Source organism: Hypomesus nipponensis, chromosome 23, assembly GCF_054491055.1.
Source record: "Hypomesus nipponensis isolate SF chromosome 23, ASM5449105v1, whole genome shotgun sequence".
NCBI lineage: Eukaryota > Metazoa > Chordata > Actinopteri > Osmeriformes > Osmeridae > Hypomesus > Hypomesus nipponensis.
In genome coordinates this window covers 21,453,722-21,476,625 of record NC_140383.1, presented here as the reverse complement: position 1 = coordinate 21,476,625, position 22,904 = coordinate 21,453,722, and the positions used below count along the sequence as shown (strand labels likewise).

The 22,904-nt window shown below is 49.7% G+C and overlaps 1 protein-coding gene across 1 annotated transcript; it reads right to left on the bottom strand.

The window, feature by feature from the left end:
* Positions 1–1,823: 1,823 nt before the first annotated feature.
* Positions 1,824–21,804, bottom strand: arhgap20 (Rho GTPase activating protein 20). The gene is made up of 15 exons (XM_084689151.1): positions 21,460–21,804; positions 19,061–19,146; positions 13,195–13,365; positions 12,380–12,529; positions 11,536–11,577; positions 11,067–11,151; positions 10,857–10,934; positions 10,633–10,699; positions 10,343–10,522; positions 8,678–8,859; positions 8,213–8,377; positions 7,999–8,108; positions 7,245–7,434; positions 4,923–5,037; positions 1,824–4,075 (listed from the first exon to the last, which is right to left on the bottom strand). The coding sequence occupies exons 1-15, from the start codon at positions 21,556–21,558 to the stop codon at positions 2,478–2,480; spliced, it is 3,318 nt and encodes a 1,105-aa protein (XP_084545277.1). The 5' UTR covers positions 21,559–21,804; the 3' UTR covers positions 1,824–2,477.
* Positions 21,805–22,904: the final 1,100 nt, after the last annotated feature.

Here is a 22,904-nt window from a genome sequence, read left to right as displayed (position 1 = left end):
GGTGATTGAATTTTTTCCAAACTCATTTGCGTAAAAACCGCAGTGAGGGTTATTGGAATTTCATCTCACACGATTTTCGGACAGAAATCCTGACCCCCCCCCCCCCAAAACAAACAACATAGTAAAAGAGGTTGCGCTTACAGTTTAAACTCAAGCATTCCAATGTTAAATGTCATCGTTGGGTTTTAAATTACAGCCCAGAAACTGATCAGAATCATCTGGAGAGTCCCTGAAAGCGACGTGTGGGGACGGAGTTCACGCCTGCTCCACATTGCAACACCAGCGTGCGTGTCACTGAAACAATAGCTGGGGCACGACCAGCCTTTCTACGGAGGGGGAGGTGACGTGTGCTCCAAAGAGGTTCAAGAGTGCAAAAAAGGAAGAAAACACACTTTAATGGCTGTTTTGACTCACAGTCATAAGTGAGTCTAGATCCTATCAACGCTGACCTCATCCCGCTGGGACACGAGGCGGACGAGGCATGTCGGGGAGAGAGAGAGGGCCCCCTCTTAACTCGGCCCAACGCAAACAAAGGCAAACGGGCCGTAGCCGAGGAAACCACGGAGGAATTGGAAGCAATGGCCGCACCTGGACTGTAACAAGCTACGTGCCTCCCAGAAGGAACGAGCAGCCGCTACGACACACGGCAACACACGCGGCAAAACACACGTACGCTGTCTCCGAGGGGGCCTCGCAGTGCCAACAGAATGGCGATATTCTGGAACAAGTCTGTGTTGTTGTCATCACCACCAAAAGGACCCGCAGGTCAAAGGTCATGGCTGCAGGAACTGCGGGGTTTGAACTTGCCCCGCCACTTCCTGTTCGCTCACGTTTTGATGTAAAATGAATTGGAGAAGTAATCAGAATCCTTGCAATTTCTTTTCTGAGGGTTTTCCAATAATGGAGAATCTCAAGGTTCCATGTAAGAGTGTAAGAGACGCGGTGGTCATACTGGAAACTAGACTGTAGTATCATTCAGCAATAACAGCTCATTGTATTGCATCCTCAGCTCTCTAGATTATGTTAGTTTCTGTTAGCTGCATGACTTGGCAGTTCGTCTGGCCACCTGGCCAGCACAGCCAGTGCTGTCTAACACAACATCAGGCCTTATGCCCAGCTTTGATACAGTATGAGTTAATAGTGGAAACTGTGATGTTTACACTGGGCCTCATGAGAATGAGCAGATGTGGTGAATACAGTCTGCTACTGACAGTTAACATGGCTTCATGCTGAAGTCCACAGACACATTACATTTACATTTTACATTTAGCAGACGCTCTTATCCAGAGCGACTTACAGTAAGTACAGGGACATTCCCCCCGAGGCAAGTAGGGTGAAGTGCCTTGCCCAAGGACACAACGTCATTTGGCACAGCCGGGAATCGATCTAGCAACCTTCAGATTACTAGCCCGGTTCCCTAACCGCTCAGCCATTTGACACCCTCCCTCCCCATTTGACACAACACAATGCACAATGTACATCTGCAGTCCTGTTGGGTTTTTGGTGTCATTGGGCGATGTTGGGCTAAGTTGGGCTACGTTGGGCTATGTTGGGCTATGTTGGGCTATGTTGGGCTATGTTGGGCTATGTTGGGTGATGTACGGCTATCCTCGGTCTAGTTGCTTATGGTGGGTTGCATTGGACAATCGTAGGTCAAATTTGGTTAAGATGGGCTGTGTTGGGTTACGTTGAGCTATGTTGGTATATGTTATGTTGAGCTACGTTGGACCATGTTGGACTCTGTTGGGTAATGGGTTAGGGTTGTTGTAAGTTCTGGATTCAAACAAGATTAAGATACAAAGCGACTCTTGTTCATACCAAGACACTTTCACAAAAGCAACATTTATTATAGTCATGATAAGTTGTTTTCTGAAGCAATGGACATCCGATATACACAATATTCACATGGTGCGTTTGGTAGCAAATATACTTTTCTTAGACAGCAGCAGCAGGCATGTACAAAAATACACCTTAGATTTCTTAGAACTCATACAATACTATAACCAAGCAGATTCATAAATACATACAACTATACACAAGGAATACAAATCATCAGAGAAAGGTGATACATATATAAAGTCTTAAGAATATATAAAAATCATATATTTAATGAAATATTGGCAGCAATAATAATAAACACATCATAATGTAATTAGACAATGTAAATAAGAGACAACAGATATATTCTATAACATATTTTAGGTGTTTTCACCCTCAAACATACATGTATAATGTACACACACGCAACCTCTCTCTCTCTCTCTCTCTCTCTCTCTCTCTCTCTCTCTCTCTCTCTCTCTCTCTCTCTCTCTCTCTCTCTCTCTCTCTCTCTCTCTCTCTCTCTCTCTCTCTCTCTCTCTCTCTCTCTCTCCTCTCTCTCTGTCTCACACACACACACAAATTTGCACGCATGTGAAAACATACAACACCAGGATTCAAAAGGACTATATTTACATACAAAGTCATACAAAGTCCGGTTACACATAAGACTCTTCGGCGAAGAATATTTGGTCAAAGTCGTCGACGCGAGGGTCGCTGCACCTCCGGCTCTGCCACTCCCTCTTCCCCTTGACGATGGCCAGCGCCACCTCTTGACTCTGACGACTGCACGCGTCTTCCTCCGCCTGGGAGGAAAAGTAGTCCCTAACAGCCCGTGTGGCGGAGGGAGACAGGCAAAAACGCGGCGTGGCGGCAACGTGCTGTGGCTCCACGTCGGACACTCGGAGTCCGCTCTCCTGGAGTTGACCTTTGACCCTCCGGGTACCCCGGGGCCTGTCCAGGGTGTGGCTGGAGGGGGGGGGCAGGTCAGAGGTGGTGCCCGCCGGCTCCGAGGCCCGGCGAGGCAGCGTGAGCGTCTTGCGTGCTCCGCCCTCCAGGACGGGCGTGAGGGAGTGGGACTTGTTCCTCTGGAGGACCAAGTTGGAGCTGCTCTGGCCGTAGAACATGCCCAGCGGGGGCTGAATGAGGTCACTTCCTGCCAAAGAGGGCCCCTGGGACGTGTCACTTCCCGCGGGGGGCCTGTGAGCGCAGAACTGGCCGTGGAGCCTCCGCAAGTCTCGAACAGTCAGCGGCTTCTCAGCGCCCCGGTAGAAGGGCGAGCGGTTGTGTTGCAGCTGCAGCACCGCCTGCTGGTAGGAGGGGGGGCTGCAGGGGGGCTTCCCCCTCCCCCCGCCCCCTGGCCCCTCCTCCACCTCCTCCAGCTGCCCGTTGCCAGGTTGCCGTAGAGAAAGGCGGCGGTCTCCCTTGAGCAGGGTGTTGGGGTGTAGTCCGTGAGTTTGGGAGGACCGGGGGGTCTGGCTGGGCACGGGCCAGTCTGGGGGGGCTTCCCTCTGGGGGGAGGATCCCTTGGGAGACAGGGGGGGGCCTCTGGGGAGTGGGGGGGGCTCGAAAACTGGTAAAACACCATTAGCCATGTTGTCGGTGGAATACTGTGAGAAGGCGGAGTCTAAAGAGCTGAGGGAGGAGCCTGTGGGGGAGGTGGCCGGGGACGACAGGCTGGAACAGCTGGCGTCCAATCTCAGAGGGGGGGGCGGGGCATGCTTCTGCTTCCTCCGCCCATTGAGTCCTGGAGGTCCTCCTTTTACTCCTTCTTCTCCTCCACCTCCTCCTTCCTTCAACTGCAGCCCTCTCAGGCCCTGCTCCAGGAACACCTCCTCCTCCTCCTCCCCTTCCATGGCCCCATCGTAGCTGGCTTTACGAGACACTAGTCCATGCTTCTCTACGTGGACAGACAGCCCACAGGGGGCGTGGCTTAGGGCAGGCTCTGAGCTCCGTCTCAGCCGCCGCGGGCCCTGTGATTGGCTGCTGGCCTGGCGGGGGCGGGGCTGGCGGACAGCCGGGGTGAACTTCCTGGGTCTGGCCAGCGGGGGGAGCTGTAGGAGGTCGGGGTCAGGGTCAGGGTCAGGGTCGGGGTCGGGGTCACAGTCGCTCAGGGTGATGACGGAGTCTCGGCTGCGGCGGCCAGGCGTGGTCTTGTCCCGGAGGGGCGGGGCCTGGTAGGGCGACTCGGGGTCCTCGTTGAGCTCGTTCTCCAGACTGTCGTAGGACGAGTCGTTCATCTGGAAGGAGGAGGCATCTGTGGAGGGGGAGGGGGGAGGAATGACTGATCAGCAAAGCTTTGTTTAATCATATGTAATCGTATAGTCTTAATCAATTAAATTGAAACCGCCATCTTCGACTATTCATATTTACACAGACCAGCTTGAATTTTCTACCACATACAGTCAACATCATAGTGTCCTATAAATTACTCTTTTGAGTTGAAAGATATTACTGACATTTCATTATGTCCTGAGAATATTCTCACAATATTTTCACATTTGCCGTTCAATTTCTTCAGACACTCCTGCTTTGTCGTGCGTGAAACCTTGAACGAGACTGAATGAGCCTGAAGGCCGTGTCCTGTCTGGCTGTGCTGCATGCAGCCTTTCACGCAGTCTGAACAGCCTCTGTGTACCTGGACACCTTCCTAATCACTGCTGTCACACCAGGTCACTGTGGTGACCCCGGCCAATCAGACCCCCTCTCACACCCACACACACACACAATCACACGGCTTATACAGACACGTGCCACATACAGACTGAGAATACTTAACGCATAGACCACACACACACACACACAGGACCTTTGTAACCCTTGCGAAGAATGAACACGGTTATGTCGTTCTACGCGGTTTGGCCTCACACCTCAGACGTCTTATCTCTCTTTTTCTTTCTCTCTCTCCCTCCTCAAGATGCTCTGTTACTATTTATTTTCCTATTTATTCTCCCTCCCCACTCCCATGCCACTATTCCATACAAATCCCACTTGCAAAAGCTGTGTTATTCAAAGGAACGTTTCGTTTGGTACAGACTGTTTGAAAAACGGCATTGGTTTGACTGTCTGAATACAGGCGTGGGCGAGTTGCGTGCTGAACTCACCTGAACCCTGGTCACTGCTGCTGCTCTTCTGAGGGAAGCTTCCAAACAAGGAAGTGACATCATCGCCCAGCACCTGCCTGCAGTTCTGGATGAGGAAGCGGACCAGCTCACAGACCTGGGGTCAGATGATACAGCCTGGTTAACGCTCAGTCACAAAGACAACAACCAGTCCTGGGTTAGTGTGTGGCCCAGGATTAGGATGCTTTTTATATATTTGTAGCATTAGATAGTACATAATGTAACGTGTGATATTAGGTCATAACATTTCACTGAGCTGTTGACAGCAATCTGCAAGGTTTTAGAGATTCATCATGTACAAAAGTGCTAAACATTTGATGAGGAACTAAACAACCACTCAGAAAGCAAAGTGGTGTGTTCACAAATGTTGAAGAGAGATGAAACATCCACAAAACAGAAACAGTCAGTTCAGCTGACTTCAAGGCCAGCTAAACAAAGTTGGAGTCGTCTTCTCAGAAGTGTAACCTGTGGTAAGTTTTTCCTAAGTTCTCAGCCGTGAGCCGTGTTTGGGAGCGTAATGAATCTGCTGCCTCCTGTGTGCTTCCATGACGCCATGGAAACAGGCGAGAAACAAACAGTGGGCCTCTCTGTTTGTTGACCTGACTCTGTCTGGTCTTGGGCCTCCATTAGGCCTGGCTGGTCAGGAGTCTGTCTGGAGTGTTCTGCAGTTGACTGGAGTGTTCAGGTGTCTGGAGTGTTCAGGTGTCTGCAGTGTTCAGTTGACTGGAGTGTTCAGGTGTCTGCAGTGTTCAGTTGACTGGAGTGTTCAGGTGTCTGGAGTGTTCAGTTGACTGGAGTGTTCAGGTGTCTGGAGTGTTCAGGTGTCTGCAGTGTTCAGTTGACTGGAGTGTTCAGGTGTCTGGAGTGTTCAGTTGACTGGAGTGTTCAGGTGTCTGGAGTGTTCAGTTGACTGGAGTGTTCAGGTGTCTGCAGTGTTCAGGTGTCTGGAGTGTTCAGGTGTCTGGAGTGTTCAGGTGTCTGCAGTGTTCAGTTGACTGGAGTGTTCAGGTGTCTGCAGTGTTCAGTTGACTGGAGTGTTCAGGTGTCTGCAGTGTTCAGTTGACTGGAGTGTTCAGGTGTCTGCAGTGTTCAGTTGACTGGAGTGTTCAGGTGTCTGGAGTGTTCAGGTGTCTGCAGTGTTCAGTTGACTGGAGTGTTCAGGTGTCTGCAGTGTTCAGTTGACTGGAGTGTTCAGGTGTCTGGAGTGTTCAGGTGTCTGCAGTGTTCAGTTGACTGGAGTGTTCAGGTGTCTGCAGTGTTCAGTTGACTGGAGTGTTCAGGTGTCTGGAGTGTTCAGGTGTCTGGAGTGTTCAGGTGAATATGGACCAGTGGTCTTTGAATGTTCAACCACACACTTTGAGGTGAAACAATCATGGGTTTTGGAGAGGAGCCCTTTTGGTTCATAGATAGGCACCCGTAGTAGCAGTGTGTATGTGTGTGTGTGTGTGTGTGTGCATGAGAGCGAGAAAGAAAGAGAGGTCTACTGCTTTCGCTGCCAACCCAACCCAGTCGCTACAGTGTTGTTTCCAACACAAATCTCCATATTTACTCCCAACTCTTAACACTGAGGCTCTGTCCGGCCACAACTGCTGAATGAGCCAGTTGTTGGCGCCACGGCGACCAAAGGGAAGTGTCTGAGAGTGCTGCTTCCTGTGTCAAAACGAAGGTTCCATCTTGGAGAGCCAGCGATGGTCTGGCTGGGTATTGCTACAACCTGACCAAAAGGATGTGTCCACTGTGTATGGTAGAGGCTTCTAAATGTTGCTGTGCCAGTGTGCATGCGAGCATGTGTCTCTGTCAGGCTCGTAAACATGTGTGTGCATCTGTGTAGAAGAGAGAGGAGTGCTCAGGCCTGGTTTTTGCACACAGGAATTCTTTGGAGGAAATGCTTTGGATTTTTTGTCCCAGTGAAGCTCAACAGCACCAGGCCAGACCAGAAGCACACACACACACATGAACACACACACACACTAACACACACCAAATACATACATGTGAAATAGATTATAGGACAAACAGAATTGGACACACCCACACAGAGAATGTGTGCGTTTTAACAACGCGTCAAAAACAGAACATTGTAGACTTCGTGATTCATGCTTGGTCTTAAATAGAGTTTGGCCACATTGTCACGTGTCGCGCAGGAGTTAGCACGCTACGTTGCCGTGTCCGCTCACACATCTACATGTGTTTTAGCACTACATCGTCCATGTTGCTGTCAAGCTGTTTTTGGCCATGTAAAAGCTGGAACCAAATATTCAGCTTTTAAGTGTGTGTGAGTGTGTGTGTGTGTTTGTGTCTCACCTTCTTGGTGCCCTCCCCCTCCACCTGGGGGCTGGTGGGGGCCGGGGCCCAGAGCATGCTGGGAGCGATGCACACAGACAGGTTGAAGGCGTTCATCTGGTTTTCGTCTGCGTTGTCCTGGATGCAGTGGAGCACAGCTACCAGGTGACGGAGGAGCAGCAGGTTCTGACTGGGGAGGAGCTGGACCAACCTGGGGGGGGGGGGAGTAGGAAGAGAGGAAGGGTTAGGAGGGAGAGAGGATGGGGGAGGAGAAATAGAGAGGATGGGGAGAGAGAGAGAATGGGGGGAGGAGATAAAGGTAAAGTAAACCATGTTGCAGCAGGGTGGTGTGTTTACACATCCTTCTGAGGGACGTTTCAGTCTCTGTTTCTCTTGTTCTATCTTGTTCCTTCCTGGCCAGAGAACGGGGAATGTATGTTCCTGTCATTAGATCCTCCATCTCTCTGTCTCTTCTGTCTATCTCTCTCTGCCCCTTACCTCCTACATACTGGGTGTTGGCAACTGTACCATTGTGTACGTGTGTGTTTGTGTGCATATCTGTGTGTGTTTGTGTGTTTGCGTTCGTGAGGGTGTTACGTGCGCCTCTTGTTAGAGGGAACGCAACGCAAACACACAACCTGGGGAACGTAACAGAGGGCCAGTGTGTGTGAGTGCCAGTGCGTGTGTGTGTGTTTGTCTGTGAGTATTTGCCAGTGTGTGTGTGTGTGTGTGTTTGTCTGTGAGTATTTGCCAGTGTGTGTGTGTGTGCGTGTACCTGTGGATGTCCCCTGTCCTCTCCTCGTCCTCCTCTCTCTCCATGGCTCTGACCCACTCCTCATACAGCTCCACACACAGCAAGCTGCCCGGAATGTTCCTCAGGTAGTCCTATTAGAACACACACAGGACCGGTTGAGCAATCTCCCATCCAGGCTGCACAAGAGCAGACTGTTCTTCAAGAGAGGGGAGTGGCGGAAGGTTCCAGGTCCTACCTTGAAGACGGCAGCGGTGACAAACACAGACTGGTGGGTGAGGGGCGTGTCCTCATCCCCAGAGTCCAGCCTATCACGGAGCTCCCTGCACGCCTTGACCCCGGCAGAGCGGCGGAAGATGCCCCTGGTGTAGGGGCCCTCCTGGTACAGGACCACGAGCAAGGCCTTAAGACACACACGCACAGGCACACAAACAAACAGTTGAAACATCATTCAAAACATTGTCAGGCAGGGTTACTTTACCTCAGAGTCAAACATTTACATTTAGTCATTTGGCAGACGCTCTTATCCAGAGCGACTTACAGTAAGTACAGGGACATACTCCCAGAGGCAAGTAGAGTGAAGTGTCTTGCCCGAGGACACAACTTCACGTGCACCGGCTGGGAATCGAACTGGTAACCTTCAGATTACTAGCCCGATGCTCTACCCGCTCAGCCACCTGACTCCAAACACGCACACACTCACCATGACGGCCTTGGGCAGGGTGAGTTCCGGGGTGCAGACGGAGGAGAGGCTCCGCCCGAACAGGCGTCCCGGGGTGAGGGGGAAGGTGGGAGAGAGGGGCGGTCCGGCCAGCTGGGGGCTGGACCCCCTCCAGAAGGCCCAGTTGATAATGGACCTCTTCCTCTTAAAGGTCTTCTGGCCATCTGCAGGGAGAAGGCAGAATTGATTCAGTGTGTGTTAGGGGGGGGGGGGGGGGCGATGGGTCTGGAGCAGGAGGGGTTGGGGGGGCTGTCTGGGGTGTGTGGGAGAACTCCTCTGGGCGTTCGTGTGTGACTGGGTGGCTCTTGTGCAGTGTAATTTGCCATAAGTGCCATGTAACAGTATGTGCTGTGTGTGTTGAGCGGTTTCAAAGTGTTTGTTCAGCGTGTGTTATGTGTGTGTGTGTGCGTGTATATGTCTGTTGTGTGTGTGTGTGGGTGTATATGTGTGTTTGTTGTGTGTGTTGTGTGAGTGTGTGTTTTCTGATTGATAGCCCTGTGGACCCTGTGTCTACATGCGTCTGCTGGACACAGTGTTGCAGTCTTTAAGAACGTGGAGGAATGTAACAGAAGTCCTAAACATCTGGGGTGTAGCCTCCATAGCTGCCTGGGGCTAGCATAGCTTTCCACTCTATAAGAGCCTGGGGCTAGCATAGCTTTCCACTCTGTAAGAGCCTGGGGCTAGCATAGCTTTCCACTCTATAAGAGCCTGGGGCTAGCATAGCTTTCCACTCTGTAAGAGCCTGGGGCTAGCCTAGCTTTCCACTCTGTAAGAGCCTACGGCTAGCCTAGCTTTCCACTCTGTAAGAGCCTGGGGCTAGCATAGCTTTCCACTCTGTAAGAGCCTGGGGCTAGCGCTGAATACCAGCGGAGCTACGGAGCCACCTGGGTCTATAACCAGCCCACACCAAGAGGAACACATGTGGGGCCGCTCTGACATTACATCACCGCACAGTTTGGGCAGCGGAATGTTCTGAAGAGGGACGGAGAGAAGGAGGGAGGGGAAAGAGGGAGGGAGGGAAAGAGGAGGAGCCTCAGGTCTTATGGAGATGGGGCCACCATACACACACACAAGTGATGCTTTTTAGCATACACACACACACAAGTGAAGCTTCATCTATGTACACACCCCAGTGAAGCATGTTATCATACACACACTAGTGAAGCTTCATTATCATACACACACTGGTGAAGCAGGGTGGAGGGGCTTGGCATTGATGTAAACATCGAGGGTTGTGTAAGATGTTCATATGGAAACTGAGTGGTCAGGGGAGGCCGGAGGAGGCCGGGGGAGGATGGGAGAGGCCAGGGGGAGGATGGGGGACTGACCCTGGAAACCTCCTCCACTCGCCAGCCCTCTCCCACAAATCGGTTCCTTCTTTTTCCCTCTCCTCCGTTGGCCCTTTCCTACCCGCTTCTTTTTTGTTTCCCCTGTTTGTCTTCTCTCAGTTCCACTTTCCACAGACTCTCTCTCGCTTCCCTCCATCTGTCACACGTTTCCTGTCAACAGTATCTTCTGTCCCCTCTCATTCCCTCCCTCCCTCCCTCAACCTCTATTCTGCCTGTATATCGATCCCTCTTTTATGCTTTGATGGCAAAGGGGATGTCTGTTGGATGGTGTTGGTGGAGAGGCGGGGGGGGGGGTTACCTGTAAAAGCAGCCTGGCCCTGAGCCACTCCGCTTGGCCTCAAGATGAACTGGCACTGGGTGTCTGGAGGGAGGCACTGGTCCAGCAGCAGCGCCCCCTGGATCTCTGGAGGAGTCCCTGCGTCCTTCCTACCTCCGTCCCTGATGTGACTCATCTTGATGCTAAAAGGGAACTCGTGGCCTGAATGGGGGGGGGGGGGGGGCAAGCAGGTTAAAAGTGTGTCTGAGGTGTCGGCAAAGGTCAGCTGACAGGAACAGGAAGTATACTGTGTATCGACGCGTCAGGCTCACCAATGAGAGGGTAGGGGGGGTCCTCCTTGCTGGAGCTCACCCATAACTGGTGGTCTTTCACACAACCCTGGAGAGAGGGAGAGAGGGACAATGCTAATAAAACAATTGCACCAGGTTACCACACAAAACACCTGTGAGCACACACACCATTTATCTCTTACACGGTTCAAATTCACTTTCCACCACAACACACACGCATACAACATAGACACATTAACACTCACCGAAATGCCAAAGAGTTGCAAGGCCATACTAATCACCCCAGCTGTGGTGTCTGAATTGCTCACTGCTAAAGTCTTGGCCTGGAAGACAACAATGAGGAGCATTACAATAAAGAAACACACACACACACACTAACACACACACCATTAGACACTGACAGCACGAGACACACACAGACACACAGACACACACACACACACACATACACTTACATAAGCACAGTTCCCCACATCCTTAGCAAATATCTTGATGGGGATGGTCTTGGGGTCCTCCCTTTCTTTCTCCTCGTTTATGCGGCTGAATGAAAGGGGGAGGAAGGAAGTCGGTTCACATCAAAAAAGTGGAAACTCTTTCTTTCACACACTCAAGCCTAAACACATCCCTCAGATGTGTCCTGGAGATGAGTGGAGCAGAGCCAGGGACAACACACACACTGTGGTAACACACACACTGTTAGAGCGAGGGAGCTGGGGTAACACACACACCGGTAGAGGGAGCTGGGGTAACACACACACTGTTCCAGGGAGCTGGGGTAACACACACACTGGTAGAGGGAGCTGGGGTAACACACACACTGTTCCAGGGAGCTGGGGTAACACACACACTGGTAGAGGGAGCTGGGGTAACACACACACTGGTAGAGGGAGCTGGGGTAACATGCTGCCAGCTGTGGTTTCCTACCTGCTAATGAGAGACAGCCAGTTGTCCTTGTGTTCCACAGAGCTGCGGAGACAGAGCATAATCAGAGGAACTCAACGGTGATAAGCATCTCTCTTCTCATCTTGTCTTACATAAGAGTCCAGTTGGCACACCACTGGTGGACTGCTACAATGCTGGTGTTGGGACGGCACTGTGTGTGTGTGTGTGTGTGTCAAGCCTATACTGTGTGTGTGTTCGTGTGTTAGACCTATACTGCGTGTGGGTCTGTGTCAGGCATACACTGTGTGTGTTTCAGGACTAATACTGTGAGTGAGAGTTTGAACTGGCCGCAGCTCAGGGGTTTTAGGCAGGAATATGTGAAGGAATAGGCAGGAATACGCAGAGTGTTTCTCTGCGGTGTGGAGGCTGCTGGGCTGAAGGCCATGCTGGGTGAAGCTAGTTCCATAGAGTACAGTAGCAGCTGCTCTGAACACTCCGTACTCAGGTCTCTGGCAAACCCAGCTGGGAGAGGTGGGTGGGTTGAAGAGAGACCAGCCGGAGAGTAACCTTCCAAGCTAAACTCACTGTGTGTTTGTGTGTGTGTGTGTGTGTGTGCAAATATATAATATACATTACATTTTACATTTAGTCATTTAGCAGACGCTCTTATCCAGAGGAAGTACAGGGATATTCTCCCCGAGGCAAGTAGGGTGAAGTGTCTTGCCCAAGGACACAACGTCATGTGCACCGGCCGGGAATCAAACTGGCAACCTCCAGATTACTAGCCCGATGCTCTACCCGCTCAGCCTCCTGACTCCTATATACTGTATATGTGTGTATATGTGTGTGTGTGTGTGTGTATATGTGTGTGTGCGTGTTAGCATACCTGAATGTAGCCACACAGTTGAAGGTGGGCCACCCCATGACAAAGCTCCTCTCTGGGCTGGTCCTGCCCTCACACACCTCGTCCAAACAGCCCGCTGTCCACATCTCACACACACGCACCTGCACCTTCAGCTTGAAGTGTGTGGATGACCTGCACAGACACCATGGTGGTAGGAGTGTGTTAGCCTGTGCAGATGGGACAGTATTCGCACACACATACACAAACACACGCTGGAGGGGAGAGAGAGACGGAGGGAAGAAGGGAAGGAGACAGGGGAGAGGAGTGAGGACAGAGGACAGAGAACAGAGGACAGAGGGGAGAGGGGAGAGGGGAGAGGGGAGAGGGGAGAGGGGAGAGGGGAGAGGGGAGAGGGGAGAGGGGAGAGGGGAGAGGGGAGAGGGGAGAGGGGTGGAGCTGTAATAAGTCCCCTGGAGACTGGCGGAGGAAGAGATGGAATGTAGCCTTTCCAACTCACACTTTTAATCTCTTTCTCTTTCAGCTGGTCTCACTTCTTCCCTTCTCTTTTCTGCCTCAGCGCTGAGTTCTGCCCCTGTGCTATCCATGTCACGTCAGTCTCCAGGCTCTCATCAATCTCTTTCTTTCTCTCTTTCTCTCTCTCGCACTCTCTCTCCTTCTCTCTCTCTCTGTCTCGCTCTCTCTCTCTCTCGCTACACACTGCAAAGAGAGATATCTCTCCACACTCTCCCTCTCATACAAAAAACGAAAACACATGAATACACAAACATATAAACTTCATTCATGCAACTCCACAATCCCTCACACACACACACACACACACACACATACACACTCACTTTGCCTTGGCGATGAGCAGTGTGTCGGTAAAGAGGAGCAGGTCTCTCTCCTGGGTCTGCAGGCCTGTCTTCAGCTGCACGTGGGCGTGGCCTAGGAAGGCCCTGGATGGAACCAGGAAGGACTGCACCAGAGGACACGCCTCTGGGCTGACCAGGGGCACAAAGTTCTCCCTGCATAAACACACACACATGCAGATACACACACACACGCAGATACACACACACACACACAGGTACAGACACAGATTAGGGACGTATTGGCATTTCTTCAAACATACAATAAAGAAATATGCATTGTTCAGAGTCATCAATGCACCCTTAGAATAACTGCATTGTGTGTGTGTATGCGTGTTAGTATTATGCACATTGTGTGAGAAAGGATTGACAGTACAATGGATTCAACTTCCGCAGAGTAGAACACACACACACAAACACACCAACTTCTGGTGTAATCCTGCATGTTCCTGTATCAGCAAGCCGTGGGCAAACTGAACCTGAGCTACACAGTGTGTTGTGTCTGTCTGTGTGTGTGTGTGTGTGTGTGTGTGTCTCTGTGTCTGTCTGTGTGTGTCTGTGTATGCATGTTTCTCATGAGACAGAGGAAGTAGTTTCAGTGGTTCCGTCCTGTTTACAGACGCTGTGAGAACCATGCTCAGATCACGCTGCAGATAAAATCTTTGCCCCTATCCCATCACACACACACACAAGCCCAATACACCCACTCTGAGATGTCCCCTGTGAAGACTAGCCCATGTGCTTGTGTAATTAATTAGTTATGTAATACTGAAGTCATTCAAAGATCAGAGGTTGGCCTTAATGGCCTTCTCAGCTCGCCGCATCCACTCAAAGAACCGAGGGGAGCCGGGAAAATCTATTTACCCAAGATTAATGTGAGTCTGTCTGAGTCCTGGTGGATAGCCAGAGGAGGCGGGGTGGGCGTAGTCAAGACAGAGAGACACAGAGACACAGAGACACACATAGAGACACAGAGACACAGAGACACACAGAGAGACAGAGACACAGAGAGACACAGAGAGACAGAGACACAGAGACACAGAGACACAGAGAGACAGACACACAGAGACACAGAGACACAGAGAGACAGACACACAGAGACACAGAGAGAGACACAGAGACACAGAGACACAGAGACACACAGAGAGACACAGAGACACAAAGACACATAGAGACACAGAGAGACAGAGACACAGAGACAGAGAGACAGAGACACAGAGACACAGAGACACAGAGACACACAGAGAGACACAGAGACACACAGACACACAGAGACACAGAGAGACAGAGACACATAGAGACACAGAGACACAGAGACACAGAGACACATAGAGACACAGACACACAGAGACACACAGACACACAGAGAGACACAGACACACAGAGACACAGAGAGACAGAGACACATAGAGACACAGAGACACAGAGACACAGAGACACACAGACACACAGAGACACAGAGAGACAGAGACACAGAGACACAGAGAGACACATAAAGACACAGTGAGACAGAAGGGGAGAGAGACAGAGAAAGAGAGACAGAGAAAGAGAGGGGGAGAGAGAGAGACAGAGAGACAGAAAGAGAGAGAGAGAGAGAGAGAGAGGCATAAAGAGAGACACAGTGAGAGAGACAGTGAGATGCAGAGAACGACAGACGGACAAAGAGAGGCAGAGAGACACAGAGAGAGACAAAGAGACAGAGAGAAACAAGAGGGGCAAAGAGAGACTCGAACCTTCAGCCTCACCAAAGGGCCAACCTTACATCCCTCGTGTGTAGTGGGTCTCCCCATGCTCATCACCTCAGCTGGTTCATACACACATGTCCAGGGACAGAGGACCCCACACACAGCCAAACGCTCACCAACGTCTCCCTGCCTTCCTGCACACAACCTCCTCCCTATTCAACTCCCCTCCCGCCCTCTGAATGCTTGATTGACAGCTGAACCATCCATCCCAGAGGCTGATGGATGGCTGGCCGGCCAGTCCATTGTGTGTCATGTGATGTTGATAAATGGAGTGTGGAGGCCGGACCTGCGTATACACGGCCATCTTTGTTGCGGGGTCGTTGTGTGATGGGAGATGTTGACTTTAGGAGCACAAAGAGGTCTGTTGATATCCTGAGCCAGCTCCACAGCGCATGCTAATGTTCCAAGCGGGGAATATTGATGAGGCAGCGGACACCATATCTGTCTGGTCAGCCAATAGGATCGTTCAGCTGGTGTTACCACCTTCCTAAACAGGCGCCACAGGGGGATTTGTGTGTCTAAGTGAGTTGTGACAGGTTGAGATGACAGAGTGACAGGATGAGGTGTGTGTGACTGGGTGAGGTGTGTGTGTGTGACAGGGTGAGGTGTGTGTGTGACTGGGTGAGGTGTGTGTGTGTGACTGGGTGAGGTGTGTGTGTGTGACAGGGTGAGGTGTGTGTGTGACAGGGTGAGGTGTGTGATGTGGATGCTGTGTTAAGATGAGGGCACCTTGGTCCAGCTGTTCCAGTGGATGAGCATCTGGAAGGAGACACCCCCGGAAGAGCTACAGCTGTCCTTCTGACACCACACACACTGACACACACTCACTTATACGCACTCAAACACACACACATACACACTCACGTACACACATGTATGGGTATTCCTGAAACTCTGTCCCCTCCATATTCTCCCTTAGCTCAGTGAGGTCATACACTGTCAAACCCCCAGGCTGACACATCCTATATGTGTGTGTCATTGTTCTGGTTAAGATGTGCGTGTGTGTGTGTGTGTGTGTGTGTGTCTGTCTGTCTCACTTTGTAATTTGCTAGCAGAACACCTACTTATACGTTTTCATTCACAATCAATTTGTCTGCACACGTCTACCCTGAGCTCAAGCTCTTGCCTCCTCTGAGGTGTACAAAAGGTTCAAAGTTTTATGACGACATTCACAGAGAGAAACAAATAACTGGTGGTTTAACAAGGCCTCAAGGGGAAGAGTGATATCTCATAAATCTAGAAGGCCTTATGCAACACCTGAACTTTGACAGGACACTAAAACAAACGGTGTTTTCAAAGGAGACGATCCAAGCTCTCAGCGCTATTCTTGTGATCCTAGCAGAGAGTTGCATGTGCGCGCCTGTGTTGCTTCCCCCTGTCTGGGTCGGGGGTCGGGGGGGGGCTCACGGGAAGACAGACTCTCTCCTCATCCCTGACAAACACTGTCCAGACCAGACTCACTTTGAGAAGAGTGGTGATTGACAGCCCTGTGTGTGGTGTGTGTGTGTGGTGTGTGTGTGTGTGTCGTGTGTGTGTGTGTGTGTGGTGTGTGTGTGTGTGTGTCCACCGCTGGCAGCTCTCCACCAGGGCACCATGGTAACAGAACATGAAGATGTCTGTACACTTCAGCTCTCTCTCTCACTCTCCCTTTCCTTCCTCTTCTCTTGCCCTCATGTCATCTACAGTTTCATGGTCCTTCAAAGGGCCCTCTCACACACACAACGTACATGGAACACTGTGGACACAGAGCCAAGGCAGCTACGGATCAGAAACATAGAAGACAGGACAGGAGCTAGGGCAGATGTGGGAAAGAAGAGATAGGTGTACTGACGTTGGATTTAGAGGAGCGAGCCCTACTGATGTAGGACAAGAGAGCGAGCCCTACTGATGTAGGACAAGAGAGCGAGCCCTACTGATGTAGGACAAGAGAGCGAGCCCTACTGATGTAGGACAAGAGAGCGAGCCCTACTGATGTAGGACAAGAGAGCTAGCCCTACTGATGTAGGACAAGAGAGCGAGCCCTACTGATGTAGGACAAGAGAGCGAGCCCTACTGATGTAGGACAAGAGAGCTAGCCCTACTGATGTAGGACAAGAGAGCGAGCCCTACTGATGTAGGACAAGAGAGCGAGCCCTACTGATGTAGGACAAGAGAGCGAGCCCTACTGATGTAGGACAAGAGAGCTAGCCCTACTGATGTAGGACAAGAGAGCGAGCCCTACTGATGTAGGACAAGAGAGCGAGCCCTACTGATGTAGGACAAGAGAGCGAGCCCTACTGATGTAGGACAAGAGAGCGAGCCCTACTGATGTAGGACAAGAGAGCGAGCCCTACTGATGTAGGACAAGAGAGCGAGCCCTACTGATGTAGGACAGGTTAAGAGGCTAGGTCAGACGTAGGGCAGGAAAAGCTCTACATCAGATGTAGAACATGGAGTTGTGTGATAGGACATCCATAACTCACAAAAGAACATGTCCAGGCGCATTCTCCATATCGGGAAATGACTTGAGGATGACACACAGGAAACACTGCCACCAGCAGCCACATAGAACCAGGTCACATGACTAAAAGGCAGGTTTTAATACAGTGCAACTTCCAAGTATCAATTTCACTAACGGGAATTTTACGGTCAGGGTGTGACAAAAGAACGTCCTTTTTTAGACTGTGACCCTGGGGCAGGGGTTAGGGAGAATTAGGTTACTTCTCTATGAGATGTGTTTGTGTGTGTATGTGTGTTTGTATGTCCCTGCCTTGCGTGCAAGGTGTGATGCATGTTGCAGATTAAAAGAGCAGAAGCCTGAGAGTCTGATGGGAGATGTCACTTGTGGCAAGAAAAGCAAACAATAGCAGCATCAGTCTGTCTTTCAGGAACAGGAAAAGTAAACGACCGGAGGATCATTAGCTCAATCCCTCCAGTGAGCAAACAGTCAAGGTCTTACCTAAGTAGGGGACAGGAGTTACGATGCAGAGAGAAAAAATACTTCAAGAAAGAGAGAGTGTGCGAGAGAGAGAGAGAGAGAGAGAGAGAGAGAGAGAGAGAGAGAGAGAGAGAGAGAGAGAGAGAGAGAGGGAGAGAGAGAGTGAGAGAGGGGGGGAGAGAAAGAGAGAGAGAGTGAGGGAGAAAGAAAGGATCTCTTTATATCATATCTCACCTAATCCTTTACCACCTTTACCGAGTGTGAATCACCAGCCCTGCTCCTAGCCCTGTGCCCCTACTGACTTGGGGTCAAGGGTGAGAGCAGCTGAAAGGATTCTGCCTGAGGTCTTCCCTCACAACACACACTCTCGCTCACAGGTCAGCAGCCAATCCAAATGGCTGCACACTCACACACTCTCCGTTCAAAGAGGAACAAGCCCGTAGACTAAACACAAAAACACACTCACACACACATAGAACCACACGTTTGCACATGCACACTTCCACGGACCGGAGAAGTGGCCCATGGAAGAGCAGGGGAACAGCGGAGCACCCTCACTGGGGCAGTTGAACAGCCGCTCCTTGACTGAACACACAGCATCTTAAACATGTCAGGCATCTGCTCAACCTGCCTGTCTGCCTATATCTGTCTGCCTATCTGTCGGTCGGTCTGTCGGTCTGCCTGCCTGCCTGCCTGCCTGCCTGCCTGCCTGTCTGTCTGTCTGTCTGTCTGTCTGTCTGTCTGTCTGTCTGTCTGTCTGCCTGTCTGCCTGTCTGCCTGTCTGTGTGCCTGCCTGTCTGTCTGCCTGTCTGTCTGTCTGTCTGTCTGCCTGTCTGTGTGCCTGCCTGTCTGTCTGTCTGTCTGCTTGCCTGCCTGATTGTCTTCGGTTCCTGAGGATACTGAATATCTTGTACAGGAGGCTGTCTCAACGCGACTCAAACAGCTTCCTTCCGGTTTATCATTCAATCCTTCAAATTCTAACTCCAATCAAACCTGGACATGTCAACAAGCCTTGAAGAATTAAATGGAGTTGAAATATAAATGAGAAGAGTGGAAGAGAACCTAACAGAATTGAGTTAATGACCCTGAGAAGGCAATGGGACCGAACATTCTTCACTCCACCGTGTTGTCTGTGACTTCAAACCAGCAAACCTTGTTGAATGATGGCCTGTGATTGGCCGGCACGTACCTGGATGTGCTTCTGGATTTGGTAAGTGCTTTGCTGATGACCAATGAAGGAGCAGACTGCCTGCGCTGGGCCAAGGTCTTCATCTTCTGTAGGGGCAGAAATGTCAAGGGTCAGACAGACAGAGTGCTCAGTCAGGTCCAGGAGAGAGTATAGTACAGTAATACACAGATCAGGTCCAGGAGAGAGTATAGTACAGTAATACACAGATCAGGTCCAGGAGAGAGTATAGTACAGTAATACACAGATCAGGTCCAGGAGAGAGTATAGTACAGTAATACACAGGCTCTGAGGAGAATTAGCTTGTGTTTAAAAGAGGGATACAGGATGAATGAGACTGATTTAGACACTGTAAGTCTCTGTGTGTGTGTGTGTGTGTGTGTGTGTGTGTGTGTGTGTGTGTGTGTGTGTGTGTGTGTGTGTGTGTGTGTGTGTGTGTGTGTGTGTGTGTGTGTGTGTTTGAGGGAGAGGGGGTGGAGAAAACAAGAAAGAGAGAAAGATAAAGCATGAATGAGTCCAACATTAAGTGAGGGAAAGAATGGGAGAGAGAGAGACATGAAGATAGATAGGACTGAAGTGGAGAGAGAGTGGTATGTAGCAAAAAGTTGCTCAATGTTTGTCATCTCTCTACATGCTCCGAGACAAATCATAATCTTGCAATGTCAGGAATTTCAACAGCGCTGCCACAGGTATTTCATTTAACCGTAATCTATTTAGACTAGCATGTGGGTTGTAAAACTGTCTCTGCTCAGAGTAACATACTGTATGTCACCCTTTAACTGGGAGACAGCCCTTACAGAAACATGACATCCTCAAATCTAATAACAGCAGCTTCATAACCTTGTCTGAAAGAGCCTTTTCAGAGGGAACATCCCATCCTTCTATAGTCCTATATGGGAAACTGAATTACAGAGAATAACGTTTAACCGTGGAATGCATACTGTACACTGCGCTCAGTGTAAGTTGAACTGCAGCTATGACGTGGGTTTGTGCAGAGCGGCGTCTTGAAATCCATCTACAAAAACATCTGCAAATCTACATTTGCAGTCAGAAGGATGTGTGGTGTAACCAATAACTTTAGATCTTTATTTGCAAGTCCCCCGAGAACGGTTTAGAGTCGTTGTCCAAAGATGCAGCTGAGCTATCTGTGACATTCACATACATATTTATTTTCTGGTAGTTAATCTGGTAGAAAATAGCTCAGATGAATTATATCCTTCAGCAACGTTTTTATCCAGGAAAAATACTGTTGCGCAACATTCGTTTTCCAATGACCTCATCCATTTAAGTAGTTACACATTCTAAACACAAGTGCAGAGGGGGCGCTGTTCTCTCTTATTTCTCTAAATTGATCCAGGCATGACGGGCTTCCTCAGATGATCAGTGAATGCAGTCGCGTGTTTATGCCTGACATTTCCCCTTTACCAACACGGTTGAAAATGAGGAATTGTAGGTAAACAATTGACAGGCAGCCGTAGGTATAGGCAATCTTTCTGGCCATACCTTTTGAAATGATAAAAGGCACAAAGAAGCATCACACGTCTTTTTAAAATGTGATTTATTATGCAGGTTTAGCTTTAGTTATTCCTGCAGACTACAGCGATGTGGATCATGAGGAAGGCTGACAACTCATTGAGCCACTTCGGGCACAACATGACGCGTCTGGCTATTTCAAGTGCTGTCTGTTTCCAGGTTGACTTGTGGACCAAGCGGCGACTGAAATGTCACATTTTGAAGACGACGTTTTGCATGACATTGTTCAAATGAACTGTGTTACATGTTATATGAACAAGAATCCCGGTTAAAATAAACTTGCCAAGGGCGCTCCCCATCACAACTGTCATTTTGATCAAACTTAACGCGCACGCAAACATTTCTTCTTCGTGATGTGTGAATTAATTCTAAACGTGCAGAATTATTGCTTTAACGTGTAAACAATATTAATTGGATATCAATGTTAAGGGGTGTCCATATTCGTTAAACTTAGACATAGTCATAAAATGTTCTAAACAGACTATCATGGTGGTTATGAGGTTATTTCTCAGCTTGTAGAAACAGTATTCTAGGTGGTGAAGGTCTCCCATAGACCCTGAGTAGGCTACACCAGGAGAGGAGCCATAACCCGGGCAAAGACTGGCCGCTCCTGGCAGCTCCAGAGCTGCGCTTTTTCGAGCACAATTTCTTTGAAGCATATGGTCATCAAACATGACCTAACATAGTCTATATGGGCCCACACCCTGTCAGTGCAGACCAGTAGGGGAACTTTATAGCTAACAGAAATACATCAAGGTCCTCAGAGACAAAGGAGTAACGCGCTGTGCACAAGCCGGGATGGCACACGCGCCTGAACGCAACCCATCATCTCAAACTGTCTAGACAGACGTCACATGAACTATAGATACCTTTTTACTTTCGGGGACTGCGCACACCTTGCTCTCCCCTGTCAAAGACCCGGACCGGTTCGGTCCCAAAGTTGCCAGTTGTGGGGACATGTTTTCCATGAAGGCTTGTATATCCGCGCGTAGATCGCTCAGAGCGCACGTATTCCCATCATATCCTATGTTATCCTGCGACTGGGCCAAATGAATGAGTCGAAAAAAACATTTTGAAATCCATTCTTAGAAAAATAAAGTCAGGAGACAGGTTGACAACTAAACGAGACGTGTTAACTTGGACTAAACATGGAACGAGCTGAAGTCATTGAAGTCAACACTTTGAACACTGGTTGCGGGGCATCCTCTCTCGCTTCTCCCTAGACTCGGTCTGAGGACTTGTCACTGTTTCGACTGCTTCGACCATGTGTGTGTTTCGCTGTATGGACGAGGTCCTAGTGCCGCCGCTTTTGCAAAAACGTTAAATTATCAACTAACTGTTCTTAGACCGACATAGAAAACATTTAGCAGACCAGTTTGAGGAATGTGTGTTGCATGCCTGCAATAACAAGACTTTGCAGAAATATTTTTTTTAGTTTTATTCTCCAGCCAATTCACCTGTAGGATATTATTTCCAAAGGGGTTTTGATTTATTTTATTTTTTTGGAGTTGGAAGAACCTTGAAATAAACACATATCTCAAATTACCAGATTTTATTTGGACACGTTTACAAATTAAATCTACCTTAAGAAAAACAATAACAATCTTGCCTATTTGCAAACAGAAATCGTGTTGTTTATGACTATTTCAAGTAGGCCTTCGTGTGGAAAAACATTATGTTGTATTTAAGAGATACTTTAGGTGCTACCAGTCAGTCAGGTATGTGAGGATTGCAGAGCATCTACCTCGCTGTCTCCCCTCACAACAAGGCACGCGACAGGGTGATAAGGCCTGATAGCGCGAGTTCAGTTCTTTACTTTGATCACGTCATGAGTCGTGGCGGCGCATAGGGCCTATATGCTTCAAGATAACTTTAAACAGGACAAATATGACACTCATTGATCAAGTATAAACAATTCGTGTTTGTTACCACAGTGAAATTACAGCAGTGTCTTGTGTCGGAAATTACAGCTAAAAATGACATTTTCCGAAAATGAAGTATGTGTTATTTTTCCAAACTTCCCCAAATAGCCTGTCTGGTTGGCTCAACCGAAACAACATGGGCCGGGTGTGACTGAAATGCGGTGGGAGTCGCCGGTGGCTGACTATGTTGAGCTCTGGAATGCCTTTCCATCTTTTCCACACAGCCCGTTTAAATCAGGAAGCACACAACCTGCGCTTCAATGAATATGAGCTGCCTGCTTGACTAACCAACGACTGTTCCTGGAGAGATCTTGGAGCCGACTAGAGCCAATAAGTAGTAATAATTGTCTTGGTCCTGGTCCGTCCCTGCCGCAAGTCATGTGCAAGTAAGT

What these genes read in the sequence shown, in the direction of transcription:
- arhgap20 (XM_084689151.1), bottom strand. Translation starts at nt 21,558, where the DNA reads ATGGAAAACATGTCCCCACAACTGGCAACTTTGGGACCGAACCGGTCC. An exon ending in TGGCTGTCTCTCATTAGCAG is followed by an intron (nt 11,152 to 11,535) that starts GTAGGAAACCAC and finishes CCTTTCATTCAG; the next exon opens with CCGCATAAACGAGGAGAAAG. An exon ending in CCCCCCCTACCCTCTCATTG is followed by an intron (nt 10,523 to 10,632) that starts GTGAGCCTGACG and finishes CCCCCCATTCAG; the next exon opens with GCCACGAGTTCCCTTTTAGC.